Source organism: Bufo bufo, chromosome 5, assembly GCF_905171765.1.
Source record: "Bufo bufo chromosome 5, aBufBuf1.1, whole genome shotgun sequence".
Classification (NCBI taxonomy): Eukaryota; Metazoa; Chordata; class Amphibia; order Anura; family Bufonidae; genus Bufo; species Bufo bufo.
The window spans coordinates 25,145,809-25,170,062 of NC_053393.1; the positions used below are offsets into that span (position 1 = coordinate 25,145,809).

Sequence of the window (24,254 nt, forward strand, 5' to 3'; positions counted from 1 at the left end):
TTAACACAGTCCTCCATTATCGATAACGTGCTGGAGCGAGGCCGGGGGAACCTTCCGAATATAACTGGGAACACAATTATAATCGGTCTGCTGCTGAGGCGTCGGGTTGTCGGATACTCCACTGCAAGTACAGACCTTCCCCAGGGGTCCGGCGGCTGGGACCCCCACTGATCACGAGAACAGAGGTCGAGACCCCTCGTGTGTTTTCTGTCCAGGAGATGGGGCTGAGGTGCAGTATTAGCTCCATTCATGCCTGAGGGAAGCGGGGGGGATCCGCAGACCCCCAGCTGCCGCTCTGCTTGCTCAACTCTTACTGTAGACTTCAGTGGAGCTGGCCAAAAATTCGGCAACTTTCTAATGTTCTTTTCAGTTCCTCGCCATGTTCACGATCTCTGCTTGCTGTCAGGAATGGAAACTGTCAGAGACTGGAGTATCCGTCCAGATCATGTCCAAAATTCATTAGAAGAAAGTCCTCTGGTACACTGTCACGAGTTCTCCAGCTCCACGATTGGGACAGACTTTCACCTTCTGCTTTTATGCAAGCTGCTTCCCGTTTGCTGACAGCAAGCAGAGGTTGAATGCGGTGATGAATGGAAACATAAACCCTATTGGAAAGCGACGGTGCTTTTTATTATGCAGTGAGCTGTGTGCACACAAGACGCCTCTAAACGTGGAGTCTGTGAATGTCCTTTCATCTGGCATCCGATAATCCAGCAAGCGGGATATTCTGGAAAATCTCGCAAGAGCCAAAGCGAAACGGATCCAGTGCCCCGACTTAAAGTTTTTGTGTTCTTTCTGTTCTCGACCCCCTTGCCCACGACGACTGTCTGATAATCGGTCGCCTGTCGGCTGCCATCGATGCTGGATTAATGCAGAGTTAGGGCTTGTTCACACGACCGTATGTGTTTTGTGGTCCGCAAAAAATACGGATGACGTCCGTGTGCATTCCGTATTTTGTGGAACAGAACATCCGGCCTCTAATAGAGCAGTCATCCTTGTCCGTAATGCGGACAATAATAGGACATGTTCTATTTTTTTGCGGAACGGAAATACGGAAACGGAATGCACACGGAGTAACTTCCATTTATTTTTATTTTTATTTTTTTTGCGGACCTATCGAAATGGTTCCGCATACTGTCCGCAAAAAGAAAAACGGAACGGACACAGAAAGAAAGTACGTTTGTCTGCATAGGCCTTGCCGTGTATTTGGGGACCTCACCGATAAGTTGTCCTCCTCGTGAACCCCCGACCAGGCGACTTCTCCTCTTACTTTTATTAGACTTTTCCTCTGATTTTATATTCATGTTCTCGTCGTCTCTGATTGCAATCTACAGGTATTCAGAAAGATACATGTTCTGCCCGGCACTGCCGCTCCTCATGATAGCTGGCACACTGTGCCGAAGTCACAGCTTAAGGCCCCATGCACAAGGCCGTTGTTTTGGTCCGCATCCGAGCCGCACTTTTGGCGGCTCAGATGCGGACCCGTTCACTTTAATGGGGCCGCAAAAGATGCAGACAGCACTCTGTGTGCTGTCCGCATCCGTTGCTCCGTTCCGTGGTCCGCAAAAAAAATTAAACCTGTCCTATTCTTGTTAGGCAGTTATATTAATGGCTGTCTGTGCCGTTCCGCAATTTGCGGACCGCAAAACACACAACGGTCGTGTGCATGAGGCCTAACCAGGAGGAATTGCCGATCGCATCACCCTCCCAAAAAATGTACTTATACCCTCTGTCCTCCTGTAAACCCTGTTACATTATATAGTGTTCTGCTGGTGCAGTCACTGTGTACATACATTACTTATCCTATATTATACTCCAGAGCTGCAATCACTATTCTGCTGGTGGAGTCACTGTGTACATACATTACTTATCCTATATTATACTCCAGAGCTGCACTCACTATTCTGCTGGTGCAGTCACTGTGTACATACATTACTTATCCTATATTATACTCCAGAGCTGCAATCACTATTCTGCTGGTGGAGTCACTGTGTACATACATTACTTATCCTATATTATACTCCAGAGCTGCAATCACTATTCTGCTGGTGCAGTCACTGTGTACATACATTACTTATCCTATATTATACTCCAGAGCTGCACTCACTATTCTGCTGGTGCAGTCACTGTGTACATACATTACTTATCCTATATTATACTCCAGAGCTGCACTCACTATTCTGCTGGTGCAGTCACTGTGTACTTACATTACTTATCCTATATTATACTCCAGAGCTGCACTCACTATTCTGCTGGTGCAGTCACTGTGTACATACATTACATTACTTATCTTGTACTGATCCTGAGTTACATCCTGTATTATACTCCAGAGCTGCACTCACTATTCTGCTGGTGCAGTCACTGTGTACATACATTACATTACTTATCTTGTACTGATCCTGAGTTACATCCTGTATTATACTCCAGAGCTGCACTCACTATTCTGCTGGTGCAGTCACTGTGTACATACATTACTTATCCTGTACTGATCCTGAGTTACATCCTGTATTATACTCCAGAGCTGCACTCACTATTCTGCTGGTACAGTCACTGTGTACATGCATTACTTATCCTGTACTGATCCTGAGTTACATCCTGTATTATACTCCAGAGCTGCACTCACTATTCTGCTGGTACAGTCACTGTGTACATACATTACTTATCCTGTACTGATCCTGAGTTACATCCTGTATTATACTCCAGAGCTGCACTCACTATTCTGCTGGTGCAGTCACTGTGTACATACATTACATTACTTATCCTGTACTGATCCTGAGTTACATCCTGTATTATACTCCAGAGCTGCACTCACTATTCTGCTGGTACAGTCACTGTGTACATGCATTACTTATCCTATATTATACTCCAGAGCTGCACTCACTATTCTGCTGGTGCAGTCACTGTGTACATACATTACATTACTTATCTTGTACTGATCCTGAGTTACATCCTGTATTATACTCCAGAGCTGCACTCACTATTCTGCTGGTGCAGTCACTGTGTACATACATTACATTACTTATCTTGTACTGATCCTGAGTTACATCCTGTATTATACTCCAGAGCTGCACTCACTATTCTGCTGGTGCAGTCACTGTGTACATACATTACATTACTTATCCTGTACTGATCCTGAGTTACATCCTGTATTATACTCCAGAGCTGCACTCACTATTCTGCTGGTACAGTCACTGTGTACATGCATTACTTATCCTGTACTGATCCTGAGTTACATCCTGTATTATACTCCAGAGCTGCACTCACTATTCTGCTGGTACAGTCACTGTGTACATACATTACTTATCCTGTACTGATCCTGAGTTACATCCTGTATTATACTCCAGAGCTGCACTCACTATTCTGCTGGTGCAGTCACTGTGTACATACATTACATTACTTATCCTGTACTGATCCTGAGTTACATCCTGTATTATACTCCAGAGCTGCACTCACTATTCTGCTGGTACAGTCACTGTGTACATGCATTACTTATCCTGTACTGATCCTCAGTTACATCCTGTATTAGGCCCCTTTCACACGGGCGAGTATTCCGCGCATTGCACCTGCACTGAATCCGGACCCATTCATTTCTATGGGGCTGTTCACATGAGCAGTGATTTTCACGCAACGCAGGCCCCATAGAAGTGAAAATCGCAAGCAAGTGCGGATGCGGTGTGCGATTTTCACGCGTGGTTGCTAGGAGACGATCGGGATGGATTATTATTTCCCCTTATAACATGGTTATAAGGGAAAATAATAGCATTCGGAATACAGAATGCAAAGTAAAATAGCGCTGGAGGGGTTAAAAAAAATAAAAACTAATTTAACTCACCTTAGTCCTCTTGATAGCGCAGCCGGCATCTCGTCTGTATTCTTTCTTCAGGACCTGGGTAAAGGACCTGTGGTGACGTCACTCCGGTCGTCACATGGTCCATCACATGATTCATCACCATGGTAAAAGATCATGTGATGGACCATGTGACGAGAGTGACGTCACCACAGGTCCTTTACCCAGGTCCTGAAGAAAGAATACAGACGAGATGCCGGGCTGTGCTATCAAGTGGACTAAGGTGAGTTAAATTATTATTTATTTATTTTTTTTAACCCCTCCAGCGCTATTTTACTATGCGTTCTGTATTCAGAATGCTATTATTTTCCCTTATAACCATGTTATAAGGGAAAATAATACAATCTACAGAACACCGATCCCAAGCATGCGTGATTTTTCTCACGCGAGTGCAAAACGCATTACAATGTTTTGCACTCGCGCTGAAAAATCGCGGGTGTTCCCGCAACGCACCCGCACATTTTCCCGCAACGCCCATGTGAAAGAGGCCTTATACTCCAGAGCTGCACTCACGATTGTCACCACCTGCTGTAGTTGAAGGTCATGGTGGTGATTGGTCAGCAAACAGACAGGTGCCTTAGAAAACGTCTGTCTGATAGAATGTGTGACGACCTACCTGCCCCTCCCTGTGCACTGCAGGAGCTCGGCGGTGCTCTCTGGGTGTGTCTGACGACATGCTTGCTGTCAGTGTCTGTATGTAAGGTGTAGATCTGTCTGTGAGCTCACCCTCCTCTCTGCTAATTTCCATTTCTTCTGTTTTTCCCCCCAGATATATCCAGTTTTGCCTTCTCTCCAGGTAAGTGTCAGCATAAACTGCCTTGTTGCATTACGTTCTATTATACTGCTTAATGTCTGTTTTGAACATGGTGGTCGTCTCCAGTGAGCAGGTTCCACCCCTTGATGTTTGGAGATGATCTTCCAGGCTATGTGCACCCTTGATTATTTAAATTTGTTTTCTGAGTCTAAAAGATTGATGACGTATCCTCTGCATATCATGTTATTGGGGGTCTCACTCAGGTCACGCCTGCTGATCAGCTGACCACTTGGGTGAGCACTTTGGCCTTTTCATAGTTAAACCAGCACAGCGCCCCCCATGGTGTAGTGGCTGTGCTTGGTATTACAGCTCACTTGAATGGGACTGAGTTACACTTTTGGCCATCTCTCGTGATAGAACCTTTGTCCGCAGGGGTCTGGACACCATTTATACAGACGGGGGATGTAGTTTATCAGTGTATTTACAGCGAGACCCAGTATCAGATCTCTGGGGGTGGGGTCTGACTCCAGGGACCCCCGCTGATCAGCTGTATGAGGAGGTCGCGGGGCTCAGTGAGGGCTACAGCTTTCCCTAGGCCCTGTGATGTCACCGTCCATCAGTCACATGGCCTAGGTGCTGCTCAGCCCCATTACCAGGCATGGCCACTATACAATGGAGGGCGCTGTGCTGGGTGAGCTGTGAGTAGGCTCTGTTCACTCGTATTCCTCATCTCTGTGCATGATGGCGGTGTAGGGGGGGGGGGGCACGTACACATACAGGTCGGCTGCATCTGCGGCCTGGCATCGTTTAGTGGGTATACATACCATAGCGGAGTACTGGCATGGCACGTCAGTAGCAGTGAATGTGCCCTATCGTGACATGAAGTGCACAGTATAGTGAGTAAAATGTCGGTGTAGAACAGCGTTCCCTGACCTGCGGCTGTCGGCATGATGGGAGTTGTACTTTGGCAGCAGTTGGAGATCACTGGTTTAGAGAAACATAGAATGTGTCGGCAGATAAGAACCATTTGGCCCATCTAGTCTGCCCAATATACTGAGTATTATGGATAGCCCCCGGCCCTATCTTATATGAAGGATAGCCTTATGCCTATCCCATGCATGCTTAAACTCCTCCACTGTATTTGCAACTACGACTTCTGCAGGAAGGCTATTCCATGCATCCACTACTCTCTCAGTAAAGTAATACTTCCTTATATTACTTTTAAACCTTTTCCCCTCTAATTTAAAACGATGTCCTCTTGTAGCAGTTTTTCTTCTTCTAAATATTCTCTCCTCTTTTACCTTGTTGATTCCCTTTATGTATTTAGCAGTTTCTCTCATCTCCCCTCTGTCTCGTCTTTCTTCCAAGCTATACATGTTAAGGTCCTTTAATCTTTCCTGGTAAGTTTTATCCTGCAATCCATGGACCAGTTTAGTAGCTCTTCTCTGAACTCTCTCCAAAGTATCAATATCCTTCTGGAGATATGGCCTCCAGTACTGAGCACAATACTCCAGATGAGGTCTCACTAGTGTTCTGTACAGCGGCATGAGCGCCTCCCTCTGTCTACTGGTAATGCCTCTCCCTATACACCCAAGCATTCTGCTAGCATCTCCTGCTGCTCTATGACATGGTCTGCCTACCTTTAAGTCTTCTGCAATAATGACCCCTAAATCCCTTTCCTCAGATACTGAGGTTAGGACTGTATCACTGATTTTATATTCTGCTCTTGTGTTTTTACGCCCCAGGTGCAGTATCTTGCACTTATCCACATTACATTTTAGTTGCCAGATTTTTGACCATTCCTCTAGTTTTCCTAAATCCAGCAAAAAGACACACCTTACCATCGAGGCCTTCTGCAATTTCGCTGATAAAGATATTAAACAATATGGTTCCCAGAACAGATCCCTGAGGTACCCCACTGGTAACAAGACCTTGGTCTGAATTTACTCCATTGACTACAACCCTCTGTTGTCTGTCCCTCAGCCACTGCCTAATCCATTCAACAATATGGGAGTCCAAGCCCAAAGACTGCACTTTATTGATAAGCCTTCTGTGTGGGACAGTATCAAAAGCCTTACTAAAGTCTAGATAAGCGATGTCTACTGCACCTCCGCCATCTATTATTTTAGTCACCCAATCAAAAAAGTCAATAAGATTAGTTTGACATGATCTCCCTGACGTAAACCCATGCTGTTTTTCATCTTTCAATCCATGGGATTTTAGATGTTCCACAATCCTCTCCTTAAGTATGGTTTCCATTAATTTCCCCCCTATTGATGTCAGGCTTACTGGCCTATAGTTGCCCGATTCCTCCCTACTACCTTTCTTGTGAATGGGCACAACATTTGCTAATTTCCAATCTTCTGTGACTACTCCTGTTGCCAGTGATTGGTTAAATAAGTCTGTTAATGGTTTTGCTAGTTCACCGCTGAGCTCTTTTAATAGCTTTGGGTGTATCCCATCAGGCCCCTGTGACTTATTTGTATTAATTTTAGACAGCTGACTTAGAACCTCTTCCTCTGTAAAGACACATGCATCAAAAGATTCATTAGTCTTCTTTCCTAACTGAGGTCCTTTTCCTTAATTTTCCTTTGTAAAGACTGAACAGAAGTATTCATTGAGGCAGTCAGCTAGTTCTTTATCTTCTTCCATATACCTTCCTCCTTTAGTTTTTAATTTTGTAATTCCTTGTTTTAGTTTCCTTTTTTCATTTATGTATCTGAAGAATTCCTTATCGCCTTTTTTCCCTGACTGAGCTAATTTCTCTTCTGCCTGTGCTTTAGAAGCTCTTATAACTTGTTTGGCCTCTCTCTGCCTAATCTTATAAATATGCCTGTCATCCTCGTTTTTTTTAATTTTTGTTTATAATTACTAAATGCTATCTTTTTGTTTTTAATGATTTTGGCCACTTCTGCTGAGTACCACAGTGGTCTCTTCCTTTTTTTGCTTTTACTGACAAGCCTAATGCAATTTTCTGTTGCCTTCAATAGTGCCACTTTTAAGTAGTCCCATTTCTCCTGGACTCCATTGAAACTGTTCCAATCTGATAGGGACTCAGATTAGTATAAAACGAATCTAATTTTAGAAAAGTCAGTTTAGAAGAGAGGCTGCGGGTACACACGCGGTCCTGGCATGAGAGCAGCTGGACCTCCTGTGCCCGCAGCCGCCTCAGGTCCAGTCACTGTATCACTGCTCACCCACGTCTGCAGGTCCCAGGTGCTGCTCTGTGTGATGTAGCAGAGCCAACCACGATGCCAGGTGGTTCGTACCTCACCTGGATGTCTTACCATTTCCTCACCTCCACCTTATACTGTTGGCCATAGATTTTAAATGTCAGCTGAATGCTTTTTTGGCCGCGCAGGGCCCCCCTGTGGCCGGACGGATGCGGCCCCTCAAGGCGCGCAGGGCCCCCCGTGGCCGGACGAACGCGACCCCTCAAGGCGCGCAGGGCCCCGTGGCCGGACGGACGCGTCTCAACATCTATACCCCAACGTTAAATCTACCCCACCGTGTCCCCTGAGCAAAGAGGAGGCCGCCGCACCTCCCTGCTCACCTGATGTAGCCTCTCCGTGAAATCGAGCAGCCCCACCAGTTACAGATTTTCTCGTACAAGGTCGTCAGGTCTTGTGATGTCGTCAGGTCTTTGTGATGTCGTCAGGTCTTGTGATGTCGTCAGGTCTTGTGATGTCGTCAGGTCTTGTGATGTCGTCAGGTCTTGTGATGTCGTCAGGTCTTGTGATGTCGTCAGGTCTTGTGATGTCGTCAGGTCTTGTGATGTCGTCAGGTCTTGTGATGTCGTCAGGTCTTGTGATGTCGTCAGGTCTTGTGATGTCGTCAGGTCTTGTATACGAAGCACAGCGCCACACATGGTATAGTGGCCGAGCTTGGTATTGCAGACTAGCCCATTCACTTGAGTGGCACTGAGCTGCACATGAGTCACTGCAGAATCATTTTGCTAATTGCTGGTGATGAACTCAAATAAAACACTTGGGGGGGGGGGGGGGGGGGGGGGGGGGGGGGGGGGGGGCGACATGTGGTCAGCTGCGGATATATTACCACTCTTGCGCCATTTTAAACAATGTGGGGCAGGTTTATGAAAACTGGCCCTTGTAACCAATCACAAAGCAGCTTTTGTTTTACATGAGCCCTTTAACCACTTCCCGACCGGGTTTATCTCTGATCGGACGTTTCTGAACGTCCTTTCAGAGATGGCAGCTGCACGCTAATCGTGAAAGTTAAACGTCCCCCAGAGGTCCTGTATGACCTTATCGGGGACACAAAGTGTAAAATAAAAAATAAAAAGTGTTTTATACAAAAAAAAGTTTCACATGTAAAAAAAAATTAAAATTTCCCCAATTAAGTCATTTAAAAAATGTTAAAAATATATATAAAAAAAAAAAATACACATTTGGTATCGCCGTGTCCGTTACGCTTCATAAAAATATCACATGATCTACCACATCAGGTGAACGCAGTAAAAAAGGAATAATAAATAAACATTAGCCAAAACTGCTTTTTTAATTACCTCACCTCCCAAAAAACATGTTAATCAATCAATAAGTTATATGTACCCCAAAATTGTAGCAATAAAAACGTCGCCTCATCCCCACACAAGACCATAGCCAAACATATTTTTTAAAATAAGGTTCTAAGAAAATTGCAACACAAAAACATGATTTATTTTTTTCTACATATGCTCTTATTGTGTAAAACATAAAAAAATAAAAAAAACATATTTGGTATCGCCGCGTCCGTAACAACTGGCTTTACAAAAATATCACATGTTCTTCTACCCTATCAAGTGAATGGTGTAAAAAAAAAAAATAATAATAATAATAGCTCCTGGCCCTAAGCAACCAATCACAGGGGAGCTTTTATTATTTTACCTGAGATGAAAGCTGAGCTCTGATTGGTTGCTATGGGTAACGGAGCGTGCTTTAGCATCCAGTCACAGAGTAGCTTTCATTTTACCTCAGCTGGTTAAGAAATTGAAAGCTGAGCTCTGATTGGTTGCTATGGGTAACGGAGCGTGCTTTAGCATCCAGTCACAGAGTAGCTTTCGTTTTACCTCAGCTGGTTAAGAAATGAAAGCTGAGCTCTGATTGGTTGCTATGGGTAACGGAGCGTGCTTTAGCATCCAGTCACACAGTAGCTTTCGTTTTACCTCAGCTGGTTAAGAAATGAAAGCTGAGCTCTGATTGGTTGCTATGGGTAACGGAGCGTGCTTTAGCATCCAGTCACAGAGTAGCTTTCATTTTACCTCAGCTGGTTAAGAAATTGAAAGCTGAGCTCTGATTGGTTGCTATGGGTAACGGAGCGTGCTTTAGCATCCAGTCACAGAGTAGCTTTCGTTTTACCTCAGCTGGTTAAGAAATGAAAGCTGAGCTCTGATTGGTTGCCATGGGTAACGGAGCGTGCTTTAGCATCCAGTCTCAACCAGCTGAGGTAAAACGAAAGCTACTCTAAGAAATGAAAGCTAAGCTCTGATTGGTTGCCATGGGCAAGAAAGATTCTTAGCCCCCCCAAAACAACCAACCAATCACAGCGCACTTTCTATTTTACCTGAGCCTGTGAAGCTGGGGTTGGGCAGTTTTGGTAATGCCGGTTTAGTTACGTTATATTTAATTAAAGCGGCTAACCCCTATGACGGATCTCAGTAGCGGAAAGGGAAAGCGCAGATGTGAAGGTAAGCCTTACAGTATCTACTTGGTGGCAATTAAGAATATGTACTCACTATTGGAGATCATGCGCTACTATGCACCGTGGCGTCCCACGTGGTAGCTACAGCGCTCACACTGGGCTCGGCGTCCACCTCCAAACCATACACCGAAAAGGCATCTAAACCGCAACGTGTTTTGTGTCTTTGGTTTGGAGGTTGACGCCGAAAAGGCTGAAAGTAGCCTTAGGCCCCTTTCACGCGGGTGCAATGCGTGAGGTGAACGCATAACACCCGCACTGAATCCGGACCCGTTCATTTCTATGGGGCTGTTCACACGAGCGGTGATTTTCACGCATCACTTGTGCGTTGCATGAAAATTGCAGCATGTTCTATATTCTGCATTTTTCATAGGGCCGCGTGAATAGGGCCGCGTGAAAATCGCATAGCATCCGCAAGCCAGTGCGGATGTGATTTTCGCGGATGGTTGCTAAGGAGACGAGGGATGAGCGATCCGGGACCCCAATTACTTTATTATTTTCCATTATAACATGGTTATAACGGAAAATAATAGCATTCTTAATACAGAATGCAAAGTGAAATGTCCATTGAGGGGTTAAAAGAAAAAATAAAATAAAAATACTCGCCTCATCCACTTGATCGCGGAGCCGGGATCCTCTTCTTTCTTCCTCTTGCAGGATCTGCGCTGATGTCACGTGGTGAGCGCGATGACGTCAGCGTAGATCCTGAAAGAAGAAGAAAGACTATAACGGTTGCGCGATCAAGTGGATGAGGTTATTTTTTAACCCCTCCAGCGCTATTGTACTCTGCATTCTGTATTCAGAATGCTATTATTTTCCCGTATAACCATGTTATAAGGGGAAATAATACAATCTACAGAACACCGATCCCAAGCCCGAACCTCAGTGAAAAAGTCCGGGTTCAGGTCTGGGTACCACTGTTAGTGGGTTTTTTTTTTATTGTTTTTTTTTTTTTTATCACGCGCGTGCAAAACACTGAACAACGGAACACAATCGCAGTCAAAACTGACTGAAATTGCGTACCTACTCGCACGGGTTTCCCGCAATGCACCCTGAACGCATCCGGCCCTCACCCACGATGCCCGTGTGAAAGAGGCCTTAGGGTACTTTCACACAAGCGTTGGAGGAATCCGGCAGCCAGTTCCGTTGCTGGAACTGCCTGCCGGATCTGGAAATCCGTGTGCAAACGGATACCATTTGTTTCCGGATGCGGATCCGTTTGACAAATGCATTAAAATACCGGATCCGTCTCTCCGGTGTCATCTGTAAAAAACGGATCCGGTATTTATTTATTATCACATTTTTAAGGGTCTGATGCGTATGCGCAGACCGGAAAAACGGATCCGGTCACTTGGTACCGGATACGGCATTAATACATTTCAATAGAAAATAATGCCGGCATGCTGCGGTATTTTCTCCGGCCAAATACCGTAAAAGTGACTGAACTGAAGACGTCCGGATGCCTCCTGGACGGACTGCTAGCCATTCAGAATGTGTTAGGACAAAACTGAAGCGTTTTTTTCCGGTACAGAGGCCGAGGATGGAACTCTATGCCGGAAAACTTTAACGCAAGTGTCAAAGTCTCCTTAGGAGACCCAGAAACCGTCATACTGGAGGTTCCTACAGTAACACAGGGACGGATCAGGAAAGACTCCATTACATCTCCTCACGTCGGCCCTACTCTATATACTGGAGTGACCGTCTGTATATTACTGGTCAGAAGAGGATGGCCGTTCGGACGAAGGACGCTGTGTCCGCAGAATATTGGGCTTAATTAGGCTGAAATAGGTTTATTGTATTTCTATGTATTAGACGGGTGTTATACAGGGGGCTAGACAGGAGGTATACGGGGGGGGCGGACTAGACGGGAGGTATACGGGGGGGCGCTAGACGGGAGGTATACGGGGGGGGCGCTAGACGGGAGGTATACGGGGGGGGCGCTAGACGGGAGGTATACGGGGGGGGGGGCGCTAGACGGGAGGTATACGGGGGGGGGGGGGGGGGGGGCGCTAGACGGGAGGTATACGGGGGGCTAGACGGGAGGTATACGTGGAATAATTCCCTGTCAGTTTTATTTGTTGCCCCAGGAGGTGAGGAGGACCCTACAACATTCCACCTCATCTGCAGCCCAAAAAAAAAAGAAGTGGATATTGTCCATTTATTTTATGTTTTTAACCATTTATGCACGTGTTGTAATTGTATTGCTGGATGTAACTACCTGTCTACGTGACGGTGTAGACGGTCTGTCCTGTGGCTCCTATCCCTTTAAATCCCAGTCCACAGTCAGATTAGCATATTAAGGTGAATGCAAATGAGCGCCGCTTAGGCCCCGCCCCCACCACACCGGCCTCCGGCGCCCCGCCCTCCTCTCAGTCACATCACCGGGATGCGGCGTGTGGCCGGCAGCTGAGGGCAGGAGCGGCCCCGTCTCTGGCTGCTGAGCCGGGACACTGTGGTCTCCCGCCGCCGGGCCCCGAGCAGACAAGGTGCCGTCATCTCTATGGAGAGGAGCGGCTGCAGCCCATTCCCGATCTGCTGGGCTAAAGGTAAGGGATCACCGAGGGGCCCCGGCGCTGCCCGCACTGACAGGTCACAAGGGGTTAATCGGGGCACCGCAGGGTCAGCGTGTTAACCCTCTGCATCCTGGTTCAGACACGGAAGCCTGGGGGGGGGGGGGGGTTCCGTTTATTAACCCTCTACTGGCTTTATGACAGCAGGGCTGGATCCAAAGGGGTTAATCACTGCAGGTCGGGTGTTAACCCTTTTTATCCTGGTAGCAGTAGGACTACGGGAAAGGGGGGGGGGGGGGGGTGTTAACCCTTTGCTAGCGCTGTCATAGCAGTGATGGCTCCATAGGGGCGATTCACCACAGGTCCGGTGTTAACCCTTTACATCCTGGTTCAGACGTAGTACTAATGGCATAATAGGGTCGGTTTGTTTAACCCTTAGTGCAGCGGTGAGTCGTTAAGGGTTAAATGTCACGGTAACCCTGTGTTTGCCGGGGCGTGGACTACCTGCCTGGCTCAGTTGGAGGGAATAAAGGGTTAAATGATGGACGTGACCTTAAAGCTGATGTTGGGTTAACTCAAGGCTCAGGAGGTCTTTGGAGATTAACCCTTTGCTGTGTGTTGGACACAGGAAAGGGATCAGGTTATAGTTGTCTTTGCATTGACAGATTATAAAGGGTTAATTGGGAATAGTATTAACCGTTCGCACGTCTGGTGTATTTTTTGGAGATGGAAGGAGCGCCGCCGCGGTGCTGAATATCCCTCTCAAAGTGTTTGTGGCCTATAGGGGGTTAATTGGTGCAGAACCGGTGGACGGAGCGAGTCTTGTTAACCCTTTGCTGCGCGCCTGTGTGGCCTTTGTCCGTCCTACCAGCGAGGATCCTGCTTCCTGTCCGCGCAGCGAGTGACAAAGGGCGAGAGGAATCGTCCGTGTCGGCATCTTGAAATCTGCGGCGTTTATTGCGCCCGGGGTGACGGCACCTGACTCACTCATGTCCCGGGTGACGTGCGGGCGCCGGGCCTCTCAGTAGTGCTGACTGATGACATCATCAGAGGCTTTTGTTGTGCAGCGGCTGTGTGACGGTGGTCTACCCCCCCCACCGGCGGTGACTATGCTGCGGTAAGGTCACCACCTGCCGTCTCCGGATTAAACGAGACAATTTCATTAAATTGGGATCCTGACGTTAGGATTGCGAAGGAAGGGGGGGGGGGGGTGACTAGGGGGTGACTAGGACGCCGTCCTGCGACTTTGTTCGCCATCCTGTTCCTCCTGATAGTTTGTAACATAAGGGCGCATGATGGCGCTCGCCGCGTTCCTGTAGATTGCAGCGGTGGCGGCCACGTCTTCTTACTTGGCGACTATTTTTTGCGCAGTTCACCGCGCAGGGAAAGGGTCAGACAGACCCCAGGTCACTGTTGTAATCCACCGTATAGCGCCCGATGGTACGGTCCAGCCTTCGGCAGGGCGTGTATACTTTCGCACACACATCGCGATGAGCGGGCGCTTGGCCTCTGCCCGGATCCCATTTCTCAGCCCATTAATGCTTTGGCTGATGTTCAGCGCGTCCCTCGCTGTGAATGACTCTTCCCATCATCCGCCTGTCCTCTGGGGAGCGGGTCATGTGACCGCGCCGGCAGAATATTGCATTCTGGGAACGGCAGGTCCATTGAGTGGTGAGAACTTTTCAAAGCCGCCATTCAGGCTGAGGTTTTGTTTCACTCTCACCCCTCCATTAATAAATCCTGTGCCGCCTTCTGGCCGTGACTTGGCGGCCGCACAGCTGCGGTTCTGTTACTGTGTTTTATTACAAGGTCACATCGCGATTGTGGCTGCAACGGTAGCAAACCCATCAGCAGCATAAATCTCCTGTCCTGACAGTCCGGTGCCATGTGTCACTGCTGGGGAGGTGTGAACATGACTGTTCTCATTCACTGACAGCAAGGAGAGATCTTGATACCAATGGGAAGTGGAAGCGCCCGTCTCCTGTTGTGTAGCTGGATGCATTGTATTGTTTTCTGTTATCAGCCGTTTCAGGCGAAGGAAAGGACGACAGCGGGACGAGGACGGCGGAATGTCGCACTGCCGTAGCGCTCGAAATGTGTGAATGATGCGCCACGCGTTTCAGGGTGTTCATATTTCCGGGCGCTTTATAAAACAGTCCTGGGGTTGGCGCCACATTGTACCTCTCGCTTTATGTTCATTACATTACAGGTTAAGTAATGTATGTACACAGTGACTGCACCAGCAGAATAGTGAGTGCAGCTCTGGAGTATAATACAGGATATAAATCAGGATCAGTACAGGATAAATAATGTATGTACACAGTGACTGCACCAGCAGAATAGTGAGTGCAGCTCTGGAGTATAATACAGGATGTAACTCAGGATCAGTACAGGATAAGTAATGTAATGTATGTGCACAGTGACTGCACCAGCAGAATAGTGAGTGCAGCTCTGGAGTATAATACAGGATGTAACTCAGGATCAGTACAGGATAAGTAATGTATGTACACAGTGACTGCACCAGCAGAATAGCGAGTGCAGCTCTGGAGTATAATACAGGATGTAACTCAGGATCAGTACAGGATAAATAATGTATGTACACAGTGACTGCACCAGCAGAATAGTGAGTGCAGCTCTGGAGTATAATACAGGATGTATCTCAGGATCAGTACAGGATAAATAATGTATGTACACAGTGACTGCACCAGCAGAATAGTGAGTGCAGCTCTGGAGTATAATACAGGATGTAACTCAGGATCAGTACAGGATCAGCAATGTAATGTATGTACACAGTGACTGCACCAGCAGAATAGTGAGTGCTGCTCTGGAGTATAATACAGGATATAACTCCGGATCAGTAATGTAATGTATGTACACAGTGACTGCACCAGCAGAATAGTGAGTGCAGCTCTGGAGTATAATGCAGGATGTAACTCAGGATCAGTACAGGATAAGTAATGTATGTACACTGTGACTGCACCAGCAGAATAGTGAGTGCAGCTCTGGAGTATAATACAGGATGTAACTCGGGATGAATATGGTTTGCAGTAGTAGTCCTCTTACGGTCTGTAGGTGTAGCCCAGGTCCTCTCAGACCACTGTACTGGTGAAGGTGCTGGTCCGCGGGGCCTGGTGTGGTTGCAGGGGTTAACAGCGCTGTCTCTCCAGCGTTTGCTTGTTTTGGATCCCTCTCCATAGGAGGATCTGTGGAACCGTCTCCAATGTTTGTTTTATTCCTTCGCGTTCAGTCCAACCTGGTTTTCTCTCAACACTCCTTTTGTGAGAGGGATGAGACACGGTCTGTTTATCTGCTGGTTTTATCCCGCCACGATCTGAGGAGCAGCGAACCCGGAGGATGCATAACGCGAGTGACGCACGAGACTGCCGGCACAGGAGGCGCTGAGCAGACGGGTAGCTTTACGGGAAAAGAGTCGGTAACTTGTTTTCCATTCGTTACCTCTGCTCTTTCTGTAATTAGGAGTCCAGTGGGCGGAGTAGAGTATAGAAGGGGCGGGGATATCCGTGAATAAAGCTGTATATCCCCTGCTGCCTGCATGTGCAATGTCCGCAGTTCTGTCCCTATGACACCGGCTGACCTGTTACATGAGCGCTCGGCAGCTGACGGCGTCTGTGTTGGTCCCGTGTTCATATGTGCCTGCATCGCTGAGAAATATGATGTTTTATTATATGCAAATGAGCTGTAGGAGCAACTGGGGCGTTGCCGTTACTCTGCAGTGTAAAGCATGGCAGATATCACATCTGTCTATCCATATCTGATATCTATCTAGCTTCTCTTTTTGCCTCCATTATCGGCCCCCTCCTCAGTTGTATACTGGGGGATAGGTTAGCAGATACTCCCAAGTGTCTGGTGAGATCTCGGCCTGTGATGGTCGGGCGGCAGCAGCGTGCGCTTCATCCATGTGTCCTGCGCCCTGATCATTTGTGTCGGTGTCTGAAATGGTTATTGTGTGATCTGCTACTACTACACCTCACATCCGTACTGCAGCTCTGTGTTGTACGGAGGCCCTAGAGCAGGGGTCAGCAACCTTCGGGACTCCAGCTGTTGTGAAGCTACAACTCCCAGCGTGCATACTTGCTCTGCTCTTCTAAAAACTCTCCTAGAAATGAACGGAGCATGCTGGGAATTGTAGTTTCACAACAGCTGGAGTGGTGAGGATTGCCGACCGCGGTCCTAGAGGTTCATGGGCCCTTACTACACCGGGATTGGGTGTGCCCCTTTGAGGCAATATCCTGCACTCCTGTGCAGCGTTCTGTGCCGCCATACACGCCTGATCTTTAGCTGACCCCCGGCGTCTCCTGGCAGCAGTCTGTTAGGCGGCTTTATGTTCTCCCCGCCACGTCCAGCGCTGGAGCGGCTATTACGGATCCCCGCACAGCGCCACTGACATTTTCATGAGGCTTTTTGTCTTTTGCGGTGATTACCGGCTGCTCTGGCGTCCTATCTGCCATTTCTCATTTCCAGCGCTTCTCTTATTAATTCTCCCCTGTCCCCCCGCTATTTCCGGCTCCCCCCCCCCCCCCCCCCACCATTTCTCACGTGAGTAACAGCTGCTACGGCGGCCATAGGAGTGTGATGAGCATCTCTTAAAAAAGCCATTGCATTATTGCAACAGCAAATATGAAGAATTGCAAAAGATAATGGAGGAGATTCATTACAACTGGTACACATGAAAACGGGCTTAGTTGCCGCTAGCAACCAATCAGATTCCGCCTTTTATTTTCCAAAGGGGCGCTGAAGAAGAAACGTGGAATCAGATTGGTTGCTATGGACAACTAAGCCAGTTTTCATTTGCACCAGTTTTGATCTTTCTCTCTCAAATTTTTGGTCTAAATAAATTAAATTCTGCCTTTATTTCATATGTTAAATTTAAGTGTAGGACTTAGAGTTTAGAGGTCCCCTATGTTTTTATAGGAGAGAACAGTCCTCCTGCAGCCACCACTAGGGGGAGCTTAGTGCATACTGTACCCCTTGAGAAAGTGGCGTGGTCATAGTCTGGGGGTATATTGGAGTGGCGCCCTTTTTGGGATGGCTTTATCGTAGCACCTCCTGTATTTGGTACTGTCACGAATAATGGGGAGGGGAGGGACACCAGAATAACAGAAGGAGAGACCAAGAGCTAGGCCTCAAGGCTAGGGAGAGGGGGGACGGACACCTCCTAGGAAGCCCCTAAACCTGGCCCTTACTCCTGTCAGTATGTATAGACCCTGAAGGTGGTAAAATACATACGCCGGAACCTAGACCCTAGGAACCCTGAGATGCCCTAAAGGTAGTGACAGGGAAGGAGACAACTGGTTCCTTCCAAGGTGAACGAACCAGCGTCTCCCTGAGGCCTAGTAACAACAAGCGCCGGGGAACAACCAAATACAAAGAGCAGTACAACTTATCTTATAGAAAATGGATGAGCAGGAACACAGGCAGGGTCCACACACCAACTCTTCCAAATCCAAGCAGAGAATATCAACCGCATGGTATGAAGTGCGAGACCAAACTTAGTGGTGAATGCAGTAATGACCACGAGCTGCACCTGGCAAGAAACACTGAGAATCAAGAGACTGTCAGTTAACCCCACGTGCAGCCAGTCTCTCCAATCTTCTAACCTCTGACGCGGGAGGTACTGTGACGGGTACTGTTTTTGGATTTGGGAGTTGTGCCTTTCTATATTGGGTGTAAATGTGTCCATTTTGAGCCGGATACAATCTAGTGATACATTTTGGTAGTTTATCTTCTATAGTTTTGTACGGCCACCACCACCGTTTAAAGGGAGCCTGTCACCAGAAGATTCACTAATAAACCACGCACCCTGGCTTGTAGGGCCAGCTCAGCTTCATCCTTAAGAAAAAGTATTTTTAACTCAATATTCAAATGAGCAGCCAAGTGCACTGAGGGAGGGGCCAAGGCGCTCTGTGCACCCTTGCTCCTCCTGCTTCCTCTCCCACCTGATTGACAGGGTCAAGTTAGGTGACTGTGCAGAGACCAGAGGGAAGGAGAGGGAGGGGCTGGCAGAGGAAGCAGGAGGAGCAAAGGTGCACAGAGCAGCTTGGGCCCGCCCTTGTTGCACTTAACTGCTCTTTTGCATATGGATTAAAAGGAATGAATGCTCAGGTCACTAAGTAAAAGGTAACATTGCATTCAGCTGAGCGAGCCCTACACGGCGGAGTGCTGGGTTTAAGGCTTAGTTCACATCAGCGTTCAGCCTTCAGCCTTTCCGTTCTCCTGCTCAGTTATAGGAGCAGGAGAACGGAAAGGACGGATTCGGCACATAACGGAGCCTACGGACCCCATAGACCCTCATAGACTATAATGGGGTCCGTTAGGTTTCCGCTCAGAAGATGATTTTGGAGCGGAGACAAAAGTTGTGCATGCAGGACTTTTGTCGAACAGGGTCCTTCATCTTAATGGGGCGACAGTCAAGTGCACGCCCTGCCGCTTCATTCATCTCGGAGTACAGGCTGTCTCCTTCAGTCCCGTGCATGCCCGACATCCGCTCTGTGCACCCAGGCCAAGGTGGGGGACAGGACCCCCTTTCTCATGACGGGTGGGGGGCGGCACATCGCATACCCCGCTGGGATAGGTGGCAAGTCTCCCTCAACGTGTCCAAAGAATTCAACTAATCAAAACTGGTGCAGAATAAAACTGGCTTAGTTGCCCATAGCAACCAGATTGATCCTTTCATTTTCCAAAGGAGCTCCCAAAAACGAAAGGTAGCGTCTGATTGGCTGCTAAGGGCAACTAAGCCACTTTTCCTTCGCACCCGTTTTGATAAAGGACCCCAGAACAGGGCAGGAATGTGGAGGGTCTCGTTTGGGCCTCCCTGGACTTTGTTTCTTAGAGTCCATCAACTTCGTACCTCACGTATTTCAGCGATATGAACCCTCCGCCGCGCTCGGGTCGGATTACGTTTCGCCGGCTTGCCCCCAGAGAGGTGGCATGGGGTGTACTAAGCGCCCTGGGGGCTGCGGGGTATGAAATATTAATGCACCCTCTATATGAGCGCCATGTATTATTTACCGCCAGGCCGCTCAGTTAACTCTTTCCGGCCCTTCATCCCCACGGTGCGTCCCGCCGTGCTGCACTGATCAGGAGGGATTATAGCGGGCACCCGGGTAAGGATGCCACCGCCTTCTGCATTCACAGATCCCTGTCGTCATGGCAGCAGATCAGCGACCCCCCCCACCTTTGTGATGCTGCACTAAAACTTGTGACCTGCATCCTGGGTTTAGGGGGGGGAGGGCGACCTGCCATAGGGACGAGCTGGAGGAGTGTTATGTAGTGCAGCCTTTACGTCCGTCCTGTCTCTTAGCTGTGAGTCCAAGAATTTGGCTCTGGCATTGGTGGGGTTAAACCGGTGCCTATTGTGACGGTTCTATAGGAAACGGGCGCTGTTACATTGTATCAGGGAATGGAGCGCTGTGATTGGCTCGGAGGCTTGTCCAGGCTGACACATTGTAACGAGCCCTGTGTGAGCGGGACCGGTTAAGGCCGCGTTCACACCTTCCTGCTACATATTTGCTGTTCTGCTCCGTTATAGGAGTGAAAATAACGCACGTGCCGGATCGGAACAAACGACGGCCCCCGAGACTGTAACGCAGTTTGTTGGACAAAATCGCTTTTTTTTTTTTTTCTGCCTTGGAGCCAAAGGCGCAGCTCTGAAGAAGGCCGAGCATTGAAGGCTCCGTTCTCTGAGCGTAGGGGGGAGCGAATTTCCGGTTATGAAATTCGTTCACGCTTCGTTTGGTGGTAAAAGTAGAATTGCGTTATGGATACCGTAACCACGGACCGTAACGCAATTCTAAAACTGAACGCATAACGTTATTCATTCCGTCATAATAGAAGTCTATGGGCTGCAAAACGGATCCGTCCCGTTTCCATTATGCTGGGGAGTCCTCTCCTGCGTAACGTATTTGGGATACGGATCCGAAGCGCAAACGAATTTTAAAATCTGAAAACCGCTCCCCTCGATCTGAGAGCAAGCGCAGGAGGTTAGTTCCTGCAGATCCCAAACGTACATAAAAAAAACCCTTATGGACGCGTGTAGTGGGAGGAGCTAAAGCAAGGGTGACGCCCTGTTTGGAGGGGTTTGTCCCCTCCCCCCACATGGTGCCGTGTAGACAGGTGCAGGTGCACTTGGAGGAATCTTCCAGGTTTGGCGGTTAGCGATTCCTCCGTGTGACTGATGCCCCGGGGGTCTCCGCACACATTCGGCCTCTTCTTATTATGATTAACCCTAAACCTGCCGTGTACGAGGAGCAGCCACAGAATCCTGTCCATAGGGCGAGGGAATGGGCTGCGCATTCCTGGCAATCGCTGAGGCCGAAAGTGTCTATTAATTACTGAAGCCACAGCCTGGGGTTATTGGCGCAGTCATCAATGCATCCTTACTGGGGGGTGCTTAACGGTTAACTCTTTGTTTTCACCCACTCCAGGCCAGGTTTTGGGTAGTGTTCACATCTGCGGTATGCCGCTCAGCCTGGAGCTGTCCTTGCTGTCAGTATAACCCCATAATGGGGCAATGTCCTCATCTGCTGCCCTGCGGATCCCTCGCAGTTTGTGCGTGCATCGGATGAAATTGCTGCTGAAGTATTAGGACACTGGGGGTTTTCTGTCTCCGGATATAAACCGTTGGGGGCAGGAAGGGGGGGGGGGGGTCATTCCTGGGAACCAGCATCCTGACATTGTGCGGATCGGCAGCTCCGGCCAGGACTATGGACAGGACGTCACTTCTGCCATGGACGGGGCCATGCGGTGCACGCGGAAACTCCTGACTCTAATTCATCTGCGCATGCGTCAGGGAGAAGAGCAGTTGCTACCCTGTCCACAGGGGAAGTGACGCCTCATCCATAGCCCAGGACGTCGGTGGAAGCGGCATCATCAGAAGAGCGTCTCGTGACCGGGTTCCCCAGAGGCGGATCCTGGGGATCTATTAAAAATGTCCTTCTCCAGGCGACTTGTGTGTAACAAAGACTACTTTCACGTCTGCGTTTTTTGCTGGATCCGTCATGGATCAGTAAAAACGCTTCCGTCATAATACAACCGTCTGCGTCCGTTCTGAACGGATCCGGTTGTATTATCTCTAAAATGGCCAAGATGGATCCGGCGCTAAAACCATTGTAAGTCAATGGGGGACGGAGCCGTTTTCTTTTTCGTCAGAGAAAACGGATCTGTCTCCATTGACTTACATTGTGAGTCATGGCGGATCAGTCTTGCTCGGCATCACATCGCATCGTTATTCTGTCCGCGATGGGGAGCGCAACCAAACGGAACGAAATGCATTTCGGAGCACTCCGTTTCGTTCAGTTTTGTCCCCATTGACATTGAATGAGACCCTATGGCGGATCTCCATAACAGCGCAGATGTGAAAGTAGCCTAAGGTGGGTTTACAGGACCTGCTGGTTCCTGGAAAGCTCCTTTTAATATTCACTGACAGCAAGCAGAGGCTACTTGCAGAAAAAAAGCAGCAGTACAGTGTGTGAGGTCTCTGCTGCACTGCACATTACTGCTGGTTTTTCCCATATGTTGCAGCTGATCGGAGAGCTGTCACTTCTCTGTCTCTGTCTCTGTCTCGGGGTCTCTCTCTCTCTGTCTCGGTCTCTCTCTCTCTGTCTCTGTCTCGGGGTCTCTCTCTCTCTGTCTCTGTCTCGGGGTCTCTCTCTCTCTGTCTCTGTCTCGGGGTCTCTCTGTCTCTGTCTCGGGGTCTCTCTCTCTCTGTCTCTGTCTCGGGGTCTCTCTCTCTCTGTCTCTGTCTCGGGGTCTCTCTCTCTCTGTCTCTGTCTCGGGGTCTCTCTCTCTCTGTCTCTCTCTCTGTCTCTCTTTCTCTCTCTTTCTCTCTCTCTCTTTCTCTTTCTCTTCCTCTCTCTTTCTCTTTCTCTCTCTCTCTCTCTCTCTTTCTTTCTCTCTCTTTCTCTTTTTTTTTTTTTTTTTTTTTCTCTCTCTCTTTCGCAGCAGAGAAGCATTTTTTTCCCCATTATGTGAATTCTCAGTAATTTCAATTGTCAAGACTTTTGGTGCAAATATCTACTGAATTGGAGCTTGTGGCCGTTCATTTGTAGTCGTCGTAACCCTAGGCCCTGCCATCTCTCCTGGGGTCCGGCCTCTGGACCACTCGTGAGAGTGAATGGGCTGCAGTGCAAGTTTACTGCTGGGTCTGCACTGCTTTTGTTGCTGGACTTTGCCCCTATGGCCCTGTATTTCCAGTCCCAAGACCCTCCGGAGAACTTCAGATCCATATATCCGCCTCTCCTGTTATAGCGCTGCTGTATGCTCCGGGCGGCTTTTGCAGTTATTGACCCTTTAAATCTCCCCTGTGGTACAGAAGGGCGTGCCTCGCCCGCGGCTCCCGGAGCGTTGCTGACCTGGCAGGCACAGCTAGAATTTCCTATGTCGTGTCATTACACGCCGGCGGCGGTCCCTGACAGGAGCCTCGCTGCAGAGCGAAGCCGGACCGATCCCCCGCCAGATATGGCAGCAGTGAGCGTGTTGCATGAGAAGGCGCGCTGTGACCCGGTCACCTGCTGCTCCTCGCCCTGATCCCGACACCCGCTCCGCACGCACTGACTCATCATGGCTGTCCGGTTTCCCTTTGTATCATGTGCCAGGTCTGAGATTTTCTGCTTTGGGTAAATGCCTCAGCAGCGTTCAGAAAGAGTTTACCATTCCATCTCTGTTTGCTGTCTTTGAGTGGAGGCAACAGTCTTTTTCACGTCCTCTTCATGAAACCACCTCTGACAACTGTAACTGAATCCTCTGTTGGCTACAAGGCTGATGGTTTTACCTGCCCTGATACATTGTAACACATTCTGCTGCTGTGTTTGGTAGACAGAGGCTTGTTTAGGCTTTGATGCAACTGTTACAAACCCTCAGCTGTGATGAATGTTAGCTCATGCTTTCCCGCTCTTGGATGTTGCTAAGAAAGCAAACAGAGATCTGAATTATTGAAACATAAAATGTATTAGAAGGATGTTTCATCACACCCTGATTTAGCTTTGTTTTAGGCAAAACGTAGAAAACCCGATCAACCGTAGTAATAGTGCATGCTGGGGCTTGTAGTGCCACCGGCATCAGTGAGTCTTTCTTTGCCTGCAGGTGACAGTAACCCTGCATCGGAGGAAGATTCTTACTGCGGCGGTCTCTTACTGCGGCGGTCTCCAGTTTGGGGTTCCCCTGCTGCTTTTTAAAGCTACATCTCCCAGCATTCTAGGACAAGCATTGGTTTCCAAGCATGCTGGGAGTTGTAGTTTTGCCACAGGTTCTAGACCACAGCGCCGCTGTCTCTTCCATCATTGCTGGGGCAGATTTTTGCAGCGTCTGATCCACATTGGTTCAGTAGATCCCTGGAGATCCCGACTACTGGCCAGCCATTCACAGCCCGTCCACAGGCGCATCGAATCCCAGGATGACGTGGACAACCCATTGTAATTGATGGCTACAG

The 24,254-nt window shown here is 48.5% G+C and overlaps 1 protein-coding gene across 10 annotated transcripts in view; it reads left to right on the forward strand.

Annotated features, from left to right (window-relative positions):
* PTK2 (protein tyrosine kinase 2) overlaps positions 1-24,254 on the forward strand; it is a 163,746-nt gene that overhangs the window by 44,209 nt on the left and 95,283 nt on the right. For 4 of the 10 annotated variants that reach the window (XM_040431652.1, XM_040431654.1, XM_040431656.1 and 1 more), the window contains one exon: positions 4,617-4,643. The exons of 2 other annotated variants lie outside the window; for them this stretch is intronic. Coding sequence is in view for 4 of the 8 variants with exons in the window: in XM_040431648.1 (XP_040287582.1) it covers positions 12,799-12,844 (46 nt within the window). In the remaining 4 variants the exon portion in view is untranslated. Of the gene's footprint in view, positions 1-4,616; positions 4,644-12,666; positions 12,845-24,254 lie in introns of those variants that run through there. 4 more of the 10 variants (XM_040431648.1, XM_040431649.1, XM_040431650.1 and 1 more) reach the window with 1 other exon arrangement.